Source organism: Falco punctatus, assembly GCF_963210335.1.
Source record: "Falco punctatus genome assembly, chromosome: 5".
NCBI classification, from domain to species: domain Eukaryota; kingdom Metazoa; phylum Chordata; class Aves; order Falconiformes; family Falconidae; genus Falco; species Falco punctatus.
The window spans coordinates 43,121,611-43,143,577 of record NC_137584.1 but is presented as its reverse complement, the minus strand read 5'-3'; the positions used below and the strand labels follow the sequence as shown (position 1 = coordinate 43,143,577).

Sequence of the window (21,967 nt, the reverse complement as noted above, 5' to 3'; positions counted from 1 at the left end):
CCATAAAAGGCAAGAATACATTCCTGAAACAGAAGAAATAGAAGATAAAATGGTTACTTCATGGCTCCCACAGGATCCTGTAAAATTATGTATTCTGTCTTGCAGGTCACTAATATCATACATGAGTTGTAAGCATTACGTTTTCTCCAAAATTAATGGAGCGAGCATGTCCAAACATTATAACAGCAAACCACTTTGGACCCTGGGTGGTAGTGTGTGCAGTGCCACAGTATGATTCGAGGGGTCTCCAAGCAGCCCAGTGGCCCATCTCTGCCAAAATTATAAAAGTGGTGTCAATCAAGTGCATCTCCAACTATGAAACACAAAGCCAAAATATGTTGCTTAGTGGAAAGATAGTCATCCCGAAGACAAATTTTAGCAGAACTCCAAAGAGGACATCCATAATACGTGTTTTTAAAATTTCCTGTAGATTGTAAACCCCAACACAAGCAAAGATTTGTGTCTAGCTGCTGAGAAATTTCCACATATGTCCAGTTCTGAAACGTTTAAAGGACTTAATTCCCATGAAGCATGTGGATCAGTCCAGATCTCCAGCTTAGAGACAAAATATATTATTCACTGGAACACTATCTCCCCAATTTACCTTCAACTTTTCTTTCATGTTTGAAGTCTCTCTCATCTTCTTGTACTCTTTGATGTCTGTGGCCTGAATGGCAGATTTTGATTTTGAAATCCAGTTTAAGAGCTCAGCACTTTCAGCATCAAACCTGGTTTAAAGCGTCAGACAATTATTATTTCTTTTTTGTCATTTCTCCCTGTTCAGTCACTGTCTTAAAAATCAGAAGTCTTAACTTCAGCACATTACTCAGTCCCAGAACAGCAAGGCTGCAACAAGATTCATGTTTCGCATATTACTAATCACAGGTGGTAGGACAGAGACAGACTTCCAAAACCCACCACAGCAGAAATCACGTCCATGGTATTAGCCTTTGGGAGAAAACTGAGAATGCATGGTGCAATTTATTTCTTAATTTTTTAATACAGATCTTCAAGGAAACTAGTACTGTTTCTTTTAATGTGTCACAAAAAAAGATCTCTCAATGCCAACTATTTTGAAAGTAATAAACTAAACCTCAGGAACAAGACAAATAAGAATTGCAGTTCTAGATTTTGTAAAAGTCTGCAGCACACTTTAGTCTGAAGAAAAGGCCAGCAGCTCAAGCACTCATGGCAGTGGCAGTGTACAATTTTTTGTAAGAAAGAAAAAAAACTTTCTGAATGCTTAGTTGACTAAAGATTAGCTTACAGCTTCATTTTTTTGGCTACAGTGGGCATGTCTATACTAATGTAACTTCCTTATGCCCAAAACCTCTAAGCTATAACCCACCACCACCAAAAAACTAAAATAAACGAACTAAAAACCCAACTTCCAAATTAACCAATATTGTACAGAACTCGAAACAAGGACAGATGCGCTATACAGACCACAAGTCAGGCCATATTACAGTTAAACTATGTAACACAATGCAAATCCTAACATGGAATAACAACCTACCAACAAATGCAGAAGTCTGTTAGTCACTCAAAGTTTTAATGGGAAAACCTGCAAAATTCTAATTACTGGTCATTTGTTGGTTTCAACATAAGTAACTGGGATAAGGCAAAAGCATCAGAAATGTCAGCCTATTTTAACTGACCCTGTCCTTAATACAGTTTGAGCTCTAGGGAAAAACTAACAGATCAAATCACTTTTGCTTTCAAAGTCCAAAATAGTTTCCGCGGCTCATGAGACAGACAGAATGGGCAGATGGGTTGCTGCCTGCTTTACTGCCCCGGGACACCCACATGCACAAAACCACACACCCCCCACCAGGATTTGGAGGGTCTGACCAGGGTCTTCAACAGGGTTTGGGCAGGTTCCTCAGCCCTTCAAACCTCCATTCCTCCTTCAGAAAAACAAAGAGAACAACTCTTCTTCGCTGTGCAAACCCACATCACCTAGCACACAAATTCCCTGTTCTTGACACAGTCCTTTACCCTCTCTTTAAATGACCTGCGAAAGGTTTCATCTAGTGACACTTCAAAAATGTTTGTTTTCTCAGGAAAGCACAAAAAGCAAAATGGTGAGTATAAACCATTTACTTTCTTAGTTTATCTTGAAACAATTCCTTTAGTTTTAGGCATGCTGTTTAATAAAGACAACGGAACACATGCCATTAAATATTTTTTAGCCTAGAGAAGAGCAGGCTGCAGGGAGACCTTACCTAAAGGGGGTCTACAGGAAAAATGGGGAGGGACTCACTTAGGGACAGCAGTGACGAGGAGTAATGGTTTTAAACTGAAAGAGCATAGATTTACATTAGATATAAGGAAGGTATTCTTCACTATGAGGGTGGTGAGGCACTGGAGCGTGTTGCCCAGAGAAGTTATGGACGCCCCATCCCTGGGAGCGTTCAAGGGTGGGCTGGATGGGGCTCTGAGCAACCTGGTCTAGTGGAGGGTGTCTCTGCCCATGGCAGGGAATTGGAACGAGGTGATCTTTAAGGTCACTTCCAACCCAAACTGTTCTATGACTGTACATGTGCAAATCAGACAGCCACTCCAGACATACTTGTGAAAGGAGACACCCCTGTAATATTGTCCTCATTACTAAATACCAGGGAGATTGTACAGGTTTCTGAGCCTCTTTTGTGCAGTTTCTCCCATTCGTCCCATTTATTTTATGGAGATTAGAAATAAATAAATCAATCAATCAAACTACTTGGCACTTTCACAACACTTTTCAACCAAAGATGAGAAGATGTTTTTCCAAAAGAAAGCAAATATAATTAATTCTATCTTTCAGCAAGGGAGCTGAGGTACAAAGAACTGAAGACCCGCTTTTCTGAGAAAAAAAACACTGCCGTTTCCCTTTGAAACTAATGGAAGCTGCAGACTTTCTGTCGCTCTGAAAACAAGGCTGTACATAATATTCCCTTCCTGTTCTCCAAGCCTCACCACTGCAACTTCAGTATTCCTCACTTGCATCAAAGAAGAATCAAAAGCCAAGATCAAGAGACATGAGTCTGTAGTCTCTAGTGAGCAAGGGGAAATGGCGGCGACATATACTTACCTTTTCTTTGCTTCACTGTCCCCTGGGATTTGCCTTTTCTTTGGGGGTGGCGGTGGGGGCAACTCCTGTCTGGATTGTTTAACCACTACCTGTTCCTTCAACAGCATTGTTTCTGCAGCAGTCTTCTGTGAAACCTGTGACATCCCTACGTTTCCTACAGCTTGAGTTACCTATACAAAACAAGTTAGCAAAATGGTTAAATGCCATTTTTAACACCAATTTAATTGCTTTTGCTTAGTTCATTTTATTCAAAGCCCATTCATTCACCCTAAAAATGGTCACACCTACATGTGATGAAACACCTTTATTATAGATGCACTCCAGAGACAAAACTTCATTTTTCTCATTTTACAGATGGGAACCAAGCATCAAAATTCTCAAATTCAACTAGAATTCCATGTCAGTCCAAGTGAACTGAAATCATCAAAATAAGCATCGTATTTTCTTTCAGAATTGCTTGGTTCACAGGAAGAACCAAGGTCCTTTGGGTTTATTAACACACAATTCTGTATTTTGTACTCATACCTTATAAACCCGAGTCTAGATCTCAGAAAGAGCTGATACACTGTGGATTTGACCCAAAAACTCACTCAGGTCAACAGAAACCTTCCACACTCTTTAACGGGTTATAAAGTAAGTCCCATGGGAATCAACCTGTAAGTTGTAAGTATGTGCCTGATATTTAGGGGGAGTGAAAGGATGAAGACAGGATTTGGCACTCTCCGGTGCTTTTGACTCAAATGCAAGAACAAATTAAAGCCACATGGCTGAAAAGGACCCCTACTCAGACTGCACAACTCATTCACTATACACTAAATGGATCATGAATCAGTGCCACAGCCTTCACCATAATAACAGTTCAATATCACAAAAAAGGGATATATGAGTCATAAAACTGTCAAACAAAATTCTCACAGAAGCCAATGGGAGTTGTGTCTAAATAAAAACATTACCAAGCACTCAAAATACTAAAATAAACATTTAACAATCCAGCTTGGCTATCATCGTTACATACCAAACAAACAACTACTCTATTTTCAACAGATGAGAAATCATACTCACAGAGCATAAATGCTTGTATGACTCCCATTTATTTATCTATTCTGGGTTTGGGGTTTTTTCTTTGTTTTCTTTTAGTATCAGTTTTAATCCAGTCCCAGCACTCTTACAATGTTTAAAGGCATTTGCATTGATTGATAGTACATAGGAAGCCTGCTTTACTCATCAGAAAAATGAAGCTTAATCTGTGTGAGAAAGGAGTAATACTAGTCAGGTTAACAACTTGGGGATTTGAAGACCAAAAATCGCAGACAGCATTGCCAGCAGATAAAAGTCAGCTCCACGTGAAAGAGCACTCGCCTATCTCTCTAGCCTCATGCCAAGAACTTGCCTAGGCAATTTTGCTGACAGTATCAATGAAGTTCGCATACATACAGAATCTAAACAGCTAAAAAGTATTAAACCTTTCTTAAGTACCTGGTTAGAGTAATCCTCTAGCTTCTGAACCAAACTGTCCCACCTCTGAGTTAGCTCTTCCTGATCCTGATCAATTTTACTGGATGCTCTGCCATTCCCAAGGATTTGGGCCACATCTTGACCTAGCTCATTCAGCTGGTCTAGTGTTTGCCGTTTCATACCCATGTCCTCTTTCAAAATCTGCAGTAAAACAAAAACAGTAAAAGATGAGATCAGGTATTCTGCCATCCCTTAGCTTTTAATCTGGGGCGGGGTGGGGTGGGGGGTGCGGGCACAGTGCTGGGAAGGGAAGAAAATGTACTCCCTGAGCCAGATGCATCACAGCTTTCAAACTAGTTCTTTTGGGCAAAGCAGCACTAAGACACTCTTACCCTGAAACAGCTCCTAGAGCAATTCGCAGTATCTCTTGAGTTACAGTTACATGTGATTAGTTCAGGTAGAAGCAGAACCAATGCATTTAAAAAAAAACACTACCAAAAACAGACCTACACTTTCAAAAACACAGCTGACTGGTGGCCTGCAATAAACTCCAAATTCTACCAAAAACCCAGCACAGCTGTTCCAAAGTTTGGCACAACCACCTGGAATGGCCACAGAGTAAATTGTAACATTTTTAAAATTCAAGTGAAAGAATCTGGCAAGAAGAGAATTTTGGCCTGACTTCCAAGGTATCATGCATTCACAGCGCCTACCGGGGTCAAACTAGTAATTTGCCATTTATTTAATCTATGAGATTTGACAGGACAGAGCAGGATAGCAATACTCACTGCTAGTTTTCGAACATTCACACTCAGGTCTGTCTGATCTTTAAAGTTGCTTGTCTGTACCTTACTCAAAGCCTCTTCTTTCTCAGTTAACCAAGCTTTCAATAAGCACTGCAGATCATAACAAAAATAGCATAGGAAAATACCAAGTTAGTCAAACAGGTATTGACAATTCCTACTTTAAGATCTTTGCATTCAAAGCACAGTTCTATAGTCTTTATATGCAGGAATTCCAGTTGGCATTAACAAAAATAATACATAAAGGGGACAAAAAATATTGTATCAGAGAACTAAGTAATACCTTCCATCAAAACAATTTCAACAAAACTATTTCCCGATATATCACAGCGCACACACACAATAAGTTATTTATAGCAACCAGAAATCCACCACAAAGCTGACATAGGATTTACAAATTATATTATAATTAAATATCTTGAAATGGTATATAGGCTTTCTTTCATTCTAAACCTTTCTTTCTCTGTGATTCAAAACCAGCCATTACAAACATTTTCTCACAGAAGCAACACCGCTGGCAATTCAGAGCTCTTTTAGTTCAGGCAGTCAGTCAAAAAGTCAAAATTAGTCACCTCCCTGTTTACTGTACCTACTTTCAATTGGGAAATACCGTCAGCAAATACTATCTCATTAACTACTGAAAGCTGGAGTGGTCTGCTCTGAATAGTACAAACTCGAAGGTCTTGAACTTTTTCCACTTTTTTTTCTAGGAAACCTGTCCTAGGTCTTACTTCTTGTCAGTCACGCAATACTGCTGTGGGAACTCCAGCAATAAGTGGCATCAAGCATCAGGAAGGATTTTATACATTTGCTATAATGTAGCAACATATTACTGCCGCTGCACAGCCATCTCCATAGACTAGGATTACGCAGCTGTCTATCAGGCTCGGTTGCATAGCCACTGGTGCACTGCTACTCCTCTATCTAAAAAATAATATGAAGTGATACAGCAAGGCAGAGCTTTTTGTTCTTTGAACACCACACTTTACAACAGCCACTAGGCTCTTCAGTCTCACTGTGCATTTTTGGCATTGTCCCAGAACTCACTACAGCAACCTTTGGGCAAAAGAGCTAAGGCAGTTTACATTGCCAATGTAAACAAACACACGAAACACACAGACAGCAAATAGGATGGTGGTGGAAATGTCATAAAGCTGTGAGAAAGTTATACCACCACATATAGTCTCTGAAAAAAATAATGCTGGCATCCCAGCCAACATATTTTATGCATAAGAGGAGCTTAAAATCTCTTCAACATATTCAATTAATTTCTGCTAAATCAGCAGTCAAAGATAAGCCTCCCTAGAAAACTGAAACAATTATCACAGTGCAAAGAAATATCTGGCACTGATTGAGAAATTTGTTTCCCAAGCAGTAAGAATTGTGCTGACTTGGCAGTGTGGTTTCCAAAAGTTTTATAGGCAGCCACAAAAAGCCTGTTGCTCTTCTCTCCATCTGGTTGGCGAAATGGAAAATGCTAGTACCTAAATGTTGTAGTTACTTTTGTGTTAACAAAGTGTTTGTATTGAAGTTTTTAATTAGTTTCAAATTGTAATTTTTGTAGGTCACTTGATAATTCTTGAGGACAGAGAACTGTAATTCAAACCTATTAGTAAGAAATGCATTGTTCAGAGTTGAACAATGAATGCAAACATGGGCTGATCTAAACCACCTAAAATAAACTTGTTTCCTCATCACTTGCTATCTGACATTTCACATTAAATAAACACAAATTAATTGTTTTCACTTTTACAGAGCAACATAATTACATACAAACCTAAAAAAGCTGCACGCAAAGCAACTCAAAGATGACACTCGTAAGAGTATTGTAATAGTCAATGAGTGGTCACTCCCCAGACAAATACAAAGGTGGAAGAGAGTAGAAACATGTTTACATTGGGTCATCAAAACTGAGATGTCTGTTTTGACATCTGAGAACTTAAGTCCCTACCTTGACATAAAGAGCAAGGATTTTTGAGGAATCCTTTTTTCTCAACTCAGAGACTTATATTGCTGAAGAGCTTCCAGAAAGTGTTAGCCCACAGCGTTCTGTATGTGTGTACACATACGCCAGCGCAGTATTTTAAAGAAATATATATAAATATAGATATTTGATATTGCTTAAACCAGAATCTGAACCTTGGGTCCACATGAACAAGATCACATGAACTGCAAATACAGCTTATCAATATACCACAAATAGATATTGAAGGGGTCACAGAGAAACACACATGCAACAAAACACCTCTCTCAAAGAAACCAGGCTGCAACTGACAGCAACAGCTATACCAGCACCATTCTACTTCTTTCAAATGTCTAAACAATCAGTGTGTACCACAGAGTTTAAACAATAGCTTACAGTGATAAATACAATCATTTAAGAAAACAAAACAATTTAAGTAAAACCTTCAAAGGAAAAGCCATCAAATATTTTAGGCTGAGACATAAAACAAGCTCTAGCGCTAGGCATGCAAACCTAACAAATGTAGTTGTGTTACCATATTTTTATGCCTTTAGTTAACTTGTGTTTGAGCACTATATTTATATATATATATGTAAAATGCACAATACCAAAGCAAGAAAAACTCACAATACTATCTTCTTCACAATTCAACTATGTGCCTAAACTCAGCAAAATGAGACAAGCTGCATGCTTCACTATATTAACCAAGTGTTTTATGTTACTGATTTTGAAAACAGTATCTATTGATTAGGTGATTGCACAGTTGTGTACATGTATCCATCTTGGAAGCACATATACCATATAAATTAGGAAAATTCCTGTAATTACCAAACCACCAAATATTTTGTGATTCATTGTCATTTTGCTTTTATGAATATTCCCACTTCTTCGCTACAAGCTACCTTGGAAATTTTTTTACAAGGAGTTATGAACCTTCTTTCCTAAACCTCAGAAAATACTTCTCTTGTGCTGCACTACTCTACTCCTCAAGAAATGCTGGGAACCCGAACAATAACACAAAATCTAGTTTTTCAAGGCTTTTTTTTCTGAGAGCTGTTAAACACTATTAAAAGAGATTTGGGGATTTCTGTTTGGTTGGTTTTCCCTCCACAAATCAACCAGTCACCGGGTCACTGAAGAGCTACTAACCTGCTCTTCCAGCAGCTCCTGCCATAAAAGCTGGATTTCTTGCAACTTGACCCGTCGTTCCTCAGTCCAACGACAAACTGCTGTCCACCGCTCACCAAGCCTCTACAAAAGGCAAGAAACACTCATGAACATTCATGAGCCTCACAGGAAGCTCAAAAATCAGCTATTCAAAGGCATAATTTCTACGTCACAATAATCTCTTTCTACATTATAGCTACCTACCTCCTTGCAAGTAATCATCATTGTTGTACTGCACAAAGCTGGAGGTTAAAGCTTTCAAGAGCATTCACCTAAAGCCTTATCTCTGCTCTTGCTGAAGTCAGCGAGCTATTTGACTGACTTCAAAAAAAGCGAACAAAGTAGCATGAATTCCGTTTCAATAAATTCTGTTTCACGCTCCCTATAGTTCAGGTTACAGTCTAGCTCCTGACAAAAATGGGAAAATACTTCACACAATATTCCCTAGATTAATTGTGCTCATGACTTCAAATATTTTTCCCATCAGATTTTAACTTCCTAATGAAAATTACTTACATGAAGTCAGAGTTTTACTGTGCATCTTCCCATTTTAATGAAACTGCTGAAAGGATACATTATAAAAGCGCCTAAGTCACCGGGAATGCAAACACCTTGACTCAATTTAGCTTGACAGTCAAAGGGCTTTTGCAGGTTTTACCCTGAGCAAATTTATTAATTCTTTACATTAATATCATTTCTAAAAAATAATTACTTTAAATTACTTTCTAGGATAAATTGTCTTTAAACACAAAAATGTTGATTACCAATTAAATGCAAAGGTTTAAATGCCTTCTACTACAGTTAAAAAGAAAAAAAAAAAAGGGGGGGAGCTCTGACCTGCAATTGTTCCTCCAGAATAGCTGTTGCACTTTCGCCACCATTTTCATCAACAATGACAACCATATGTGTCAGGGAGTTTACCTTCACCTGTTCTGCCTCTAGGTCACTCTGCAAGCTCTAGAAGAACAAATCAGAGGTTACCAACTTTGAATAAATTTGCTAACCTGCTATTACGGTCACAGCGACTAACACAACTGCTGTAGCAAAGTACTTCAGATTCAACAGTTACGCACAGATTTTACCACTGGGAATCACTGCAGAATTTAAATAAAGGTAAGCAAAAGACTGCTAGAAACGAACCAAAAACTGTTCTGTTAAAATGTTGGAATGCATGAAGGAGTGCTTGAAGCTGCATGCGTCATAATTAACTAGGAGAATCATGACAACTGCATTGACTTTCTACATGTCTATTGTCATATGTAAGAAAGTTTAAGTATTTCTATAAAAATCTATTATTGTTAATAAGCAAGTATCATAGGGCATGCCAAACAGGGAAAAAAATCACTAAAGAACATCTGCATTTTAATAGTTGACAATATAATTCTCATAAATACCAACAGAGCTATAACTGATCATTACATTCAAAGACAATAGCAAAATCTGCAGAAAGCACACAGTTCCCATTAGTTTGAAATAATCTGTAGATTTAAATATTCATACAACTTCTAAAATAACAGATTCCATGTTAAAGCCTACTTCTGAAATATCTCTGCAAGATCAATATGCCTTTACAGTACTGTAAATATCACTTTTCATCCCAGAATATCCTGAGCTGCTCCACGAGCAACACACCTCAAACTCCCCAGACTTTGAAGACAGAATGCAAATGTAAGACAGGAAATTACACAGACTATAAATACTCCGCAGTTCTTGCCCTGTGAGGTATGTCCCATGCTGGGGAGAAGGTCAAACCTCAGTACTGAGTACAAAAACCAAAGCTGCAACCATGACAAGCAATAAAAAGCCATTTTTCCCCTTCAAAAATAAAAAAACCACTGCAGGCTAGAAAGGATGAATTCACATCCAGAAACTTGACTGAGACACAGACCACTTCCAATTTTGTGCACATCAGACAGCACTGTCTATGCTTGGGAGGCCCTTCACGATAGTTTTACCTCCTGCACTATTTTAATCAGAAAATCTGAAGCATGCTTTAGAAATGCCTGCCAGTCATTTTGTCCACAGAAAATTTCATACTGTCCCTCAGACCTGGAGAGAGGCCTCGTTTCCTGCACAGTCAGGGCAACACAATTTCCACTACAGGATTTGCTTCCCGCACAAAAGCAAAGGTAGCAGTTTCTGCTCTAGTCATCAGTGCTCAAGCGTTCAGTTCAGAAAGCACTTCCAGAAACCTTCAATTCCTTTCTACCCCATCATCCTTTTCCAAACATCAGATGCAGCCCCTCAGCATACAGCCACATATGACTTCCTGCACAATCGAGTTTCTAGCTAAGGAACCCACCAACACACACATCTTTCAAATATTTCTCCCGTGTGTTTTATCACAGACAAAAAGGTTTACTTTATGTTCTTCCAGCTGCTTTTGAAGGGACTCCAAATCTTCCGCTAAAAGCTGAGATTCCATCTTCTGAATGCGCTCCTCTGTGACCGTCAGCCAGTCGGACAGCTGCTGCAGCTGCTGCTTCTGGAGCTCCATCAGCATGTCGTGCAGACTGCAGGGGGAAGCACAAGCAGAGTTATTTCAGAAACAGTTTTCCCAAGGAAAGAGACTAAGTTCCAGTTCCTATAGGAAAGAAGCAAGGCCACTCATAACCCAGTTTGCTATCATTAAAAAAAAAAAAAAAAAAAAACCAAACCTAAAAAAAAAACACATTCCCCATTCAAATAAGGAACACAGCTAAGTATCCTCATATCTTTCTCAAAAGTTAGTGAATCATGCAATTTATATCAGGGATTGTTTCTTGCAACAGGGATTTGCCTTTAATAGAGACTCTGCTGAGAGCTGCAACAAAATGCAGTTTCTCTCTTGGTGTGCAGCTCTTAAGCTTGATAACCCACAGACGAGAAAAAAATCTTCTAAGTGCTTTTTACTTGTGTACACCCACATAGCTATCCACATCTACCGAATACTTTCTTGATGAACTTAAACTACTGAAACAATATTAAAAGCACATTTATGTAACTACTGCATGTAGATCCCACAAATTTAGTCTGGTACATTTACATAACATAACAGTCACAACACACTTTCATATAAGAAACAAGAAATGCCACTTATATTCATTTCTTTGTTTCACATTGGAAAGTACGAAGAAGGTGGATTTCATGTCACAAACTAAAGAGCTAAATCTTTAAAAAAAAAAAAATTATAAATGGATGCAAACCAACTCCTCTGAGACTCGGTAGGCACCAGAGGTCAGTCCTGCAGCATGACTCACCGGGACTGCCTGTCCATGCTCTCCACCCTGAGCTCCTCCCAGCGGGAGTTCAGCAGCAGCATTTGCTCCTGGATCTCAAACTCCTCTTCAGGTGACAGACTTCCCTGGGCCACCAGCTGGTTTCCAGCCTGCAGAACACTGCCCACGCTGCTCTGGTGTGCGGTCAGTTCCATCATAAAACCCTGGAAAGGGTACAACCAACCTCATCACCGTGATCTGTGAGCTCCTACATGAGTTTATGAATTTGTAAATGTCCTAAACTTTGTCATGTTTGAAACAGTGCTGCAGAATGAGCTGGCACCATCAAACACACACAAGCATGGCAGACCTGTTCCTCTCTATGACAGAAGATTCTTCATGACCTACAAAAGTTCTGGAGCCAGTAGAATAGCTTTTCCTTCTCAACTGTCTCTAACTACCTCAGAGAAAAAGCTGTTTGTAATAAGACAGCCTTTGAACAAATGTGTTAAGAAAATAAAACAGAAGTTTTATTAAAACAGAAGAAAGCAAAGAAAAGTTAATTGAGTTAATATTAAAAATTCACACATTTACTATAAATCCAGAACACCTCTTCCTTTGGCTCCCAGCGTCAAACAACTGTAGTGCAAGGGGAAAAGATATCTTCATATTAATCAGCACTCAGATTTTAAATTCAGTTGCGTACAGTAAACTGTCACAGGAGAAAACTAAAACATCTAACATGACACTTGAAAATCTTAGCAACATTAGAACATTTGTTCAGACTTGGAATAGAACCAAAACAAAATAATTTGGAAACAAGAATAACTTGGAAGCAACAACACATTTCTGAAATAAAGTATGCTAATCATGACTGGGAGACCACTAAATTAAATTGACATGATTATCAATTTCAGCATTGCCCTTATTTAACAGCAAGTGACATAGGGCTGACCAGGCTTTTTAGTAGTTGGCAGAAGAGAAGCACAAATCAGCCTGGATCAGACTTTCTTTGTATTATAGACACCAGTGAGCGAGCCACTGAAAGCTGATTAAAAAAAAAAAATACATTAAAGTTTCAAAGCATGTTCCACTGTAAGGTCTCCTAAAAAGATCTATTCACCTTCATGAAGATATTCTTTGTCAACAAAAAAAAAACACAAAAAACAAACAACCACACACCAAAAAAAACCCCACACAAATGACCACCACATACATTCAGAGGTGCTTTCAATTTAGAAAAAGCATGTCAAAAGAAACAGAATGGCAGATTTTGGATAAGGACTAGGAAGTTCTGCAGCTCACACACACACACACACACACACAAAAAAAAACCCAAACCACACCACAACAAACTAATTTTCAAGAGAAGCTTACTTCATGGGTGGAAAATTGTTCTTTGACTTCCTCAACATCACCAGATATTTCCTCCTGTTCCCGAAATGCATCCTCAGCCGACAGCAACCACGTGAGAACTTCTTCCAGAGCAACCTGGTAGCTATCCAAGTCCATATCCACCTCTGTCACTGTGCTGGGAGTCTCTGCTCTAGATCTGCCCTGCTCTTCTTCAAGTGCTACAGCCTAGGCAGCCAAGGGAAAAGCAATGTCTTAGAAGGGCACAGAAGATTCCTTCCCAAATGATTGTAAAAACAGAACAGCTAAGATCCCTTTCAATGCTTCCTAAAAATGTTAAAAGTAATCACTGGGTACATTTTAACAAGAAGGGCCACAGTCACCACTACTGAACTTTCATTTTAAAATAACCAACCTGTATAGAAGAGACAACTTAACAGTGGACCTCACACCCAAAGAAAAACCCATCACTACCACCGCCACAAGTCCTGGGGCAAACTCGGTTAAAGATTTTGGGCCACCCTCTCCAGCTTGCCAAGACAAGTAAGAAACAGAAGAAGGAAGCACAGCACAGATGGAACTTTATACCTCAGCACACAGGATTTTGTACATGAATCAGGAAAGGAGGAAAAGGAAGACAGAATGACTCAAGTCAATCACAAAGAATATGCTACAATTTTTTCCTATTTTCCCAACTGTGTTGCCCAAGATAGAAGACATGTCCCAGAGATAACTGACAAGCCTGAAGACCAGCTAAAATTACAAGTCAAGAAATGCCAGGCAGACTTTGCTGACAAACACACCTGCTGCAAATTGAACTCTCCATCCTCACACTCCTGCTTGTATCTCCTGGGAAGGGTCTCCACCTCCCGGATGTCTTCCATAGTGACTTGTTTAGGAAGGACCTCAAACAAAGAGGTTAAATACATAATAATAGACTTTTTGTCTGGAAGCTGTACAGCAACATCTGCATCAAAAAGATAAAATATGGGGAAAATAAATGAAGCAGCTGCTTTCCTAAATCAATAATTAGAATGCAGTTAAGACATAACATATAGTGTAAACCCCAGGTTCTGTTAAGTAGCCTTGAGTAAGCTTAAGTTAAAAGGCTAGGTTTGAGATGCTGAAGGTAGTATTAAAGAAAAAAAATTAAACAATAGGATCTCTACACTTAGAGGTGAATTCACATTAAAAGGCATGATGTTTTCACATTAAAAGGCATGATGTTTTTGAAAAGCCCAAACTTGAAATTACTAAGGAAGAAAAAACTCTTTGGGGAAAATTATTCTGGAGCATCTCCCAAGCAAAAATGCAGTCCAGGGACAGTATCCTGCACAAATAAACATTTCCACTTAGGCTCTATCCCCACTCCCAGCATTGGTCAGTTCATTTCCTTACTTTTCATATGGAAGATTTTCACCAACTTATCTATTTATGAGTGCTACCCATTCAACTCTATAATTAAAAAAAAAAAAAAAAAAGATGGTGCTTGAATCTGTAAAGTCTGAGATATTGTCTTACAGAATGAATCTTTGGAGGCTCACTTCAAAGCAGAGTGACAGCTCAGAACTATAAAAGGAGCCAGAAAAGTTTCCTGGTAAGCATTCCTACATGGTATGCACTCACGGCACCAGCAGCTACCGTGTCTCAATGTATGTAGAAAAAATGAAAGATCATGAGCTCTTAACAGTATTCCGTTCTACGTAATGCTCTACTTCACCTGAAAAACACAGACCCTTGTGTAAGAACACCTACCTAAAATAAAACAAAGCCAGGGAACCAACTTCACCTTCTGTATACCGCTTCTGAATGGTAAAGTCAATCTGAACCTTAATATTCAAGCCACCAAAGCATATGCCTGCACAGACATACCCTTAACCCTGCAAGTTATATTCTTTTAAACACAAATTTAAGAGCTTGAACCAGAAAACCACTGCACAAAACTGCTGGAATTTGTATTCATAGTAAATATGAATAGAAGATATTTCTTTCAAAAGAGCTCTAAAAAAAAAAAAGCTTCTGGTCAATCAAAATATCCATATCCCACCTTCAGGATCCAACAGTTTCTCAATTCCTAAGTGGTTCTTGGCTATGCTGAAAGCATGTTCCAGTCTCTCAACTGAGGACATCTTTATAACTTTATCCCAGCTGAAAAGTTCAGGTCTAAAAGTAAAGACAAAACAGGAAAGAAAACAGTAAATTTTATTTGAACAAAAAATTCCTTACCATGCAGAATATGAAGTTATGGATATGAAGGTAGCTACCTAAGTAAAATAAGCATGCACAAACACAAAATATAAACATAAGTGCATATAAACAAATGCATAAATATAAATATGTGTTTTCTTTTTAGTAGTGAAAATCCTGCAATCACAAATAAATTACCAGACTGCATATCTGCAGCAACATCCCCCTTCCGTTGTATGTATTCTACACATACATGGACTACAAGAGGAGATTAAATACTACTATCAAGAAAATAAACTGTGTTTAAAATTTATTCCAGAACCAGTTTTCTTCAGCTGTTTCTTTCACAGCATTACTGTTATTACATGCTTTCTGCATCAGGCTATCCTGGGTAATCAAGTGTCACTCTGTTCCTGGAAAGACTTGTTCCAAACTTGTGATGTGGCTCAGCAGACCACCCTAGACCATCAGAGCCAGGAGCAGCAGCAGTCTCCACCCCTGCTCGCTCACACCACCTTTTTCCCCATTAAAAAAAAAAACCAAAAAAATATCCCATCACAAGTGCTCATAAGAGCCATGATGAAAATAAGGCCAAAAAGTTGATCAGTTTACAGTGTCAGCAGCCTCCATCGCACACCAGCATTAACCAAACCAAACCTCCAGTCCAGATGTGCACCCAAAACATTCTGGCAGGTCTCAAGCAGCATGGAGCAGGAAGCAGAGTCAGCAAACAGTGATACCTACACCAACAGGGCATGAGCAGCACAGCGCAGCAGCAGCACAGCAGGAAGACTATAGAGCCATTAAAATACTTGCCATTCCCCTCTAACAGTGGCTTCTCATTAAAACACTGCTACTGATTCTGAGCTCTATAGAACTTGGGGAGGAAGATATGGGCTTGCCTTTAATTCTTTTAATACTTAATTCAGTTGTACATTGACCTGAGATTATCTTTTAAAATCTGTCAAGTCATTACACTTTGTGAAACAGGAAGGCCATAAGACAGCAGGGTCTGAGAAACAAAAAGCCAGAGGAAGGTGCAGTGAGCAGGGAACAGAGATATGCAGAGATCCATATAGAAGCTAGTAGAATACTGTACCTCCATGCACAAAGCAACAAGGATAACTACAGATTCACATAAAGCTTTAGCAAAGACTCTTCACTTTGAAAATGACATTGCAATAGGCATACTGCATACGCACTACCTGCACGCTGCCGTAGTAGCACAAATTTCAATATGATGCAATCTAGGTATTTACCTATGACCAAGAAAACTGTACCAAAGAGCAGAATTTGTTACAAAGTTAATAGATACTATAGCCAAGAGGTAACACTGCTAACAATTGTTGATAGATATATAAAAAGAAAAGCAAGCTACTAAACCTCATAATGGGATCCACAAAAATTCTCATATATGATGTGTCATATTAAGCTAAATTAAAAAAGCAATATTGAAAAAGACCCTTAGGCAGGGAAGCACTAGTGCCTGGGTAAGCAAAATAGCCTTGTTGTCCTACCACTTCTGCAACCTGCCTCAATCACCTTGTTCCTCACAAATGCCATTTAAAGCATCTCTTTCAAAGCCAACCTAAATTTAAACCCAGCTCAAGATTTCTCAGAAGAGTAGGGAAAATGGTGCTTCCTTGGCTAAAGGGCTTGTGCCCAGGGACCACAAAGCCGAATTCTGATGTGCTGGCAGCTGCCAGGCTCCCAGGAAGAGGGAATAAAAGGCTCAAAGATCAACAAAACCAGGTAACAGAAATTTGGGGAAGCCAGAGACAAAAGCACAGTTACTCAGTTAGGTTAAAGTTTTCAGCAGGGGCTTTTGCTACTTTAACAGTGCTCTAAAAAGGGCAGAGCTCTTCAGATCCCACAAAGCCCAAGCACATAGTCACAACACATAAGGACAACAAACAGCCTGAAGCCAATTTTGCTAACTCTCTCCCCCTGCTTCCCTCAGGTCACCTAGATCTCTTGTGCTTCTAAAGCTGGCCCTCTCGCCATCATAAAGCTTCACACATTCAGCAGCTGAGCTATGCCACTACAGCCAATTATACCAATATGAAAACCACAATACAGCATAAACCATCCAGAGAAGATGCTTCTGCTAAACTCCAGAGACCTTTGGTAGTATTGCTCCGACCTTACAGAACAGTGCTTCCAAACTTTCAGGGGTCCTCAGTGTGGTGCAGGCATTTTCCACGCATCCATGCAGGCTGAACACAAGCCAGCTCTGGTCTAGAAGGCGCACAGGTGTCAGGGCAGACCCATCCTGAAGCCAGCAAGCCTGACACAGAGCCTGTCATTTCAGTCAGCACGGACCACCAAATAGGCACTTACGAACAGAGAACAGCAGGCTCAAAGTGATCATATGCTTTTGTGAACACTTCTTATCTGCTGGGTATAAATATTCAGGGTGTTTTGTAAAGCATTTGCCATGTCAGACATCTGGTGGCCAGGGGGTCTGGTTAAATTCTAGATGTTATCATACCATTACAGTGTTAAAATGGTTATTTACGGTTAAGAACAGCCAGCCCTTGCAAAGCAATGAGCTGACTTCTCTTAAAGTATGCTGAATTAGAATGGATCACCCAGAAGTAGACCTCAAAGAAAAGTTTTAAAAAAATGTAAAGTAAGTAGGTATAAAAGTTTCATAGGAATCTGTAAAGACTATTTCTTTAAACTACCAAAGAGTTCTCCAAAATCAGAAAGAACACAAAAGATCTTTTCAAAGAAGCTTTAGCACCATTCCTTATAAAGTATAATGAACAAACTAGCGAATACTCTACAATACCTGAAGAATTCTATTATTCTTTGATTCTTCTGCTCAACGGTTGTCCTGAAAACTGTATACACTGCCTTTCATGCACGGTATATTAAAAACCTAAGAAAAGGTACGGTCTGTCTTATTTCTTCGTTTTGAAGCTTCTGTATCTTCCTACTCAAAATACGGCAAACTGACTGAAGAAAGGTTTCCTTTGGCAGAGGAGGGAGGGCAGGAGGATGTACAGCGGGGCGGAGGTGGTCAACCCCCCCCTGCAGAGACCCGTTCAGCGTGCTTGCTGTGTAATGCATACTAAGTGGGATGTAAATCCACTGCAATTAGCAAGTGTGTATGCATGTACAGGAACCAAGTGTTACACTGCTGCCTTGGCTCCATCCTTTGTAAGGCTCTGGCAATATCCCTCCACTGTTATCGTTACCACAAAAAAAAAAAAAAATTAAAACCCGAAAGAAAAAACCCAAACCAAAACCACCACATGAATCAGCAAAACAGGCTAGGAGCTGTCAAATGCTCAAGCATGAAGACATGGGGAAAAAGCTGTTTACTTCACTAGGTTTAAGATAAGCTGTTTGCTGCTTACTTGTGTCTATGGATGACAGCATTAAAGGCGAGTCCATCCGCCCAGCTTGTGGTGAAGTTCAGAACATTGACCTGACTATAAGGTCTTGTGGACTGCCGAACCCAGCTCAGCAGGATCTTCTCACTGTTGGTCTGCTGCAAATCTGACATGATGTTCTTCATGACATCCTTCACCTGCAAGACAGCAGAAACTACACCTTACAGACATGTTCTCTACTTTTCCCCGTTCCCAAAACCTTTGAACCAATAATTTCACAAATCATGAAAGGGTGTTTCCCATGAAAAGCTATGAATCAAACTAACTCCTCACATGAAATTTGGCAATACGAGCCTTCAGGCCATCTTTGCACTCTACTGATTATAAGAACCAGTAATGCTTCATGTAATGATGACACATTACTCTTACATTACAATCCTCCCCCTCTCTCAGTGCTGCCTACAGTAAGTGTGGAGTATAGTATTTCTCACTGCTCTGTGCTGCAGTTCCACCAGTAAGCAAACCCAAAAAATACAGTTTTCTGAAAAAAAAGGGTATCTGCTCAGCCAACAAAGTAGTTTACTGTTGGGGTACTATGCATAAGCATCTGACAAAGTCTCCCCAAGTGAATTCAATGATCCTCCCAGGTACCTGGATAAATCAGGAGCAATTCAATCTGTAAGACTGAGAAACGAACCTATGAAGGAGCATGTAAGACGCAAGCCCAACACAGCTACCTGGACAGTAAAAAATGACCTGCTAACAGAAGTGCAAAAAAGCCTTGAGAAAGGAACACAAAATGCTTCAGCCTAAAAAGCCTCTCTGTAATTAACACCTGCAGGAACTAAACTAAGAGGCTGAGTACAACTGAGCACATACGAGAATACGTATCACGGGAGGCAGCCCATAGACAAAGATTAGAAACCAAACACTGGCCTGCCTTTGTTTATCAGCCCAAAATAGAAGCAGTATTTTCCATCACCAAAACCCCAGGAAATTTTGTGAGAATCCCTGCAGACTGATGCACACTATTCCTGGAAAGGAAGAGATCTCACAGCAGCTTCTCACCTGCCAGTGCAAAATAATGCTCCACAGCAGCCCCAGTGTCAGCTTGTGATTTCCATCAACGATGTCAGTTCCTCCAATATTCACCAACTCCACCTGGAGAGGTTGGATCAACTCTATATTAAACACTTATCACAGCTTCAAATCACAACCCCACCCCATTTATTGGCTGTCTACCCACATTTTATCAAACACTCTGATACAAATAGTAGTTGGAAAGAGACCACTGGAAACTACAGAGTACTATATCTGCACTTGTCACAACAACTGCTTAAATAACATGACTGAAGATGGCACCAAAGAAGATACTCCACTCGAAGAGTTTTTATCCTCTCCTCTGATATACAGATGCAGACCGGCAGTTACAACTTGCCAATAGAAATGCAAACATGAAGGGTCAAATATTAACAAAAACAAAGTTAAGCAGTCCTGCTCCCAGACACACTCAGAGATATTACAGAACCACGAAAACTCTGTAATTAAGAATAGGTTTGTCCTTTGCATGAACCAACAATCCCAATGGGACAAGTTTATACAAGGAGATGAAAAGCTCAAGGGAAAAAGTAAAATTTTCACATTTCCTATATGCATAGGACCCCACACACTCTGTGATGGTCTAATTGAGATCGCTAAAAAGATAAAAACACAGAGAGAGACAAGGAGATTACTTTAGTAAGCAATAAGGTAGGAGGCACTACCTGCTTCTGCATCAAGTATTCAGCCCTCAGAAGCAAAGTTTAGAGCACACTACCAAGTACTCACTCGGTGCTACTCTAGAGTCCGAACTGAACTGGGGCATCAAATCTCCATTCAGCCAACACAGCAAGCGGCACTGAACCCCCTTCTGGGGGGAACCAACAGCAGCACAGTGCATCAGTCACCACCACACCCATGGAGATGGCGCTAGGAACAGCTGCCTGTGGCAGGTGAGACAGGTACCTCCCTGGGTGTATGTACACATACAGCAGGTGCCGCAACACACTCCCACGCAGGGCAGATGGCAGGGCTTCATTCTTGTAAATAACCTGAGCCAGGAGCATCCTCCAGCCCTGGGGCAAGTGACACAATGCATTTCACTTTGATGGGGAAGTTTTTAATTCCTTTCTTACCCCTGCTCCAAAACAGCGTTATCCACAGTGCCTACCATAAACACCTCCCAGCTTACACTAAGAATTGTATCTGGGCATCGCTTGGGATCAGAACTGGCCACAGAAACAAAACCTGTACCAAGGAGCTGGCTAGCAATTAAACAATACAGACAACCCACAGGACAGTAAAGGAGCCCATGCTCTGGCTCTCAGTGGATGTAGCCTATAACAACAGAATAAACAAGAACAAAGTTGCACTTTGTTTTAGAGGTTATTGCTGACATGTAAGTATATAATGGTATTCCATGAATATTTTTCCTTATAGCACACAATCAGGAATAGGTACAATTCTGCAAAATGTACTTGTAACCCCACTGCTTTCTGATATCATCTTGACAACTTTCAGTTCCCCATAGGTCTCTCGGTTAGGAGAATCAAATCAAAACTCTGTTGCAAGATAAACATGGAAAAAAATTATACTTCACAGGAATTACACTAAGAAAGCTTGCGAATTTGTGGATTGTCCTCTCCCTATTTTTACAGTAGCTCAAACAGAATCTTACAGCAATACTCTCTGCAAATACAAAGCATATATTTTAAGATAACTAAATTATACAGGCCAAAAGAATCACCAGTGTGGACCATTAAGCAACACACTGGAAAGTGCTTTAGAACACAAGGATCAGAAAGCAAGACTAAAGGTCAAGGTCACAAAAATAACACAATTAAATTGCCAGATGTTTTTTCACTTGTAATAGAAGAAAAACAGTCCTAAGAATGGGTAACAATAAACACTTCACATTTTAATTGCACGTCAATAACCATAATGCATTTCTCTTGCTATCTACACTATACATAAAAGAAAATAATCCACATGTCCATTTCTGTATTTTAATGATTCTGAGCTAAACCAGTGCTCTGAAGGATGCAACTGCACTCCTCTAGGATGGTGAGTGGATGACTGAGACGTAAGTAAAGACAATTAATAAAATAAAGTTGACAGTAGACAGACAGTACTACTGACAGAAGACTGATACTGGCTATATGCAATGACTTCCAGCAGAATTATTATTATTATTATTTAAAGCTTGGTCCACAAATCAAAAAAAGTTGAAATTCATTACTTAGAACCATTCCGCTCATCAGATAGATGAGGTTCACAGGATCACTTGAACATCTACACCCTAGACTTGTCTGATACTTGAATAATATATTTAAACACTTTTATAAATTATTTCTCAAGTTGAGAACATTATACAGTCCACAAATTCTCAG

The 21,967-nt window shown here is 39.5% G+C and overlaps 1 protein-coding gene across 7 annotated transcripts in view; it reads right to left on the bottom strand.

Moving 5' to 3' along the window:
* The window catches only part of UTRN (utrophin), a gene marked incomplete at its 3' end in the record, with an annotated part of 398,254 nt that overhangs the window by 299,208 nt on the left and 77,079 nt on the right, over positions 1-21,967 (bottom strand). For 5 of the 7 annotated variants that reach the window (XM_080390591.1, XM_080390595.1, XM_080390592.1 and 2 more), the window contains 13 exons: positions 19,608-19,700; positions 18,564-18,736; positions 15,059-15,174; positions 13,815-13,978; positions 13,036-13,239; positions 11,701-11,882; positions 10,824-10,974; positions 9,299-9,418; positions 8,444-8,545; positions 5,317-5,424; positions 4,550-4,729; positions 3,074-3,243; positions 605-728 (listed from right to left, as the gene is read on the bottom strand). In XM_080390591.1, the coding sequence (XP_080246717.1) occupies positions 605-728; positions 3,074-3,243; positions 4,550-4,729; positions 5,317-5,424; positions 8,444-8,545; positions 9,299-9,418; positions 10,824-10,974; positions 11,701-11,882; positions 13,036-13,239; positions 13,815-13,978; positions 15,059-15,174; positions 18,564-18,736; positions 19,608-19,700 (1,887 nt within the window). Of the gene's footprint in view, positions 1-604; positions 729-3,073; positions 3,244-4,135; positions 4,523-4,549; positions 4,730-5,316; positions 5,425-8,443; positions 8,546-9,298; positions 9,419-10,823; positions 10,975-11,700; positions 11,883-13,035; positions 13,240-13,814; positions 13,979-15,058; positions 15,175-18,563; positions 18,737-19,607; positions 19,701-21,967 lie in introns of those variants that run through there. The other 2 variants (XM_080390593.1, XM_080390596.1) reach the window with 2 other exon arrangements.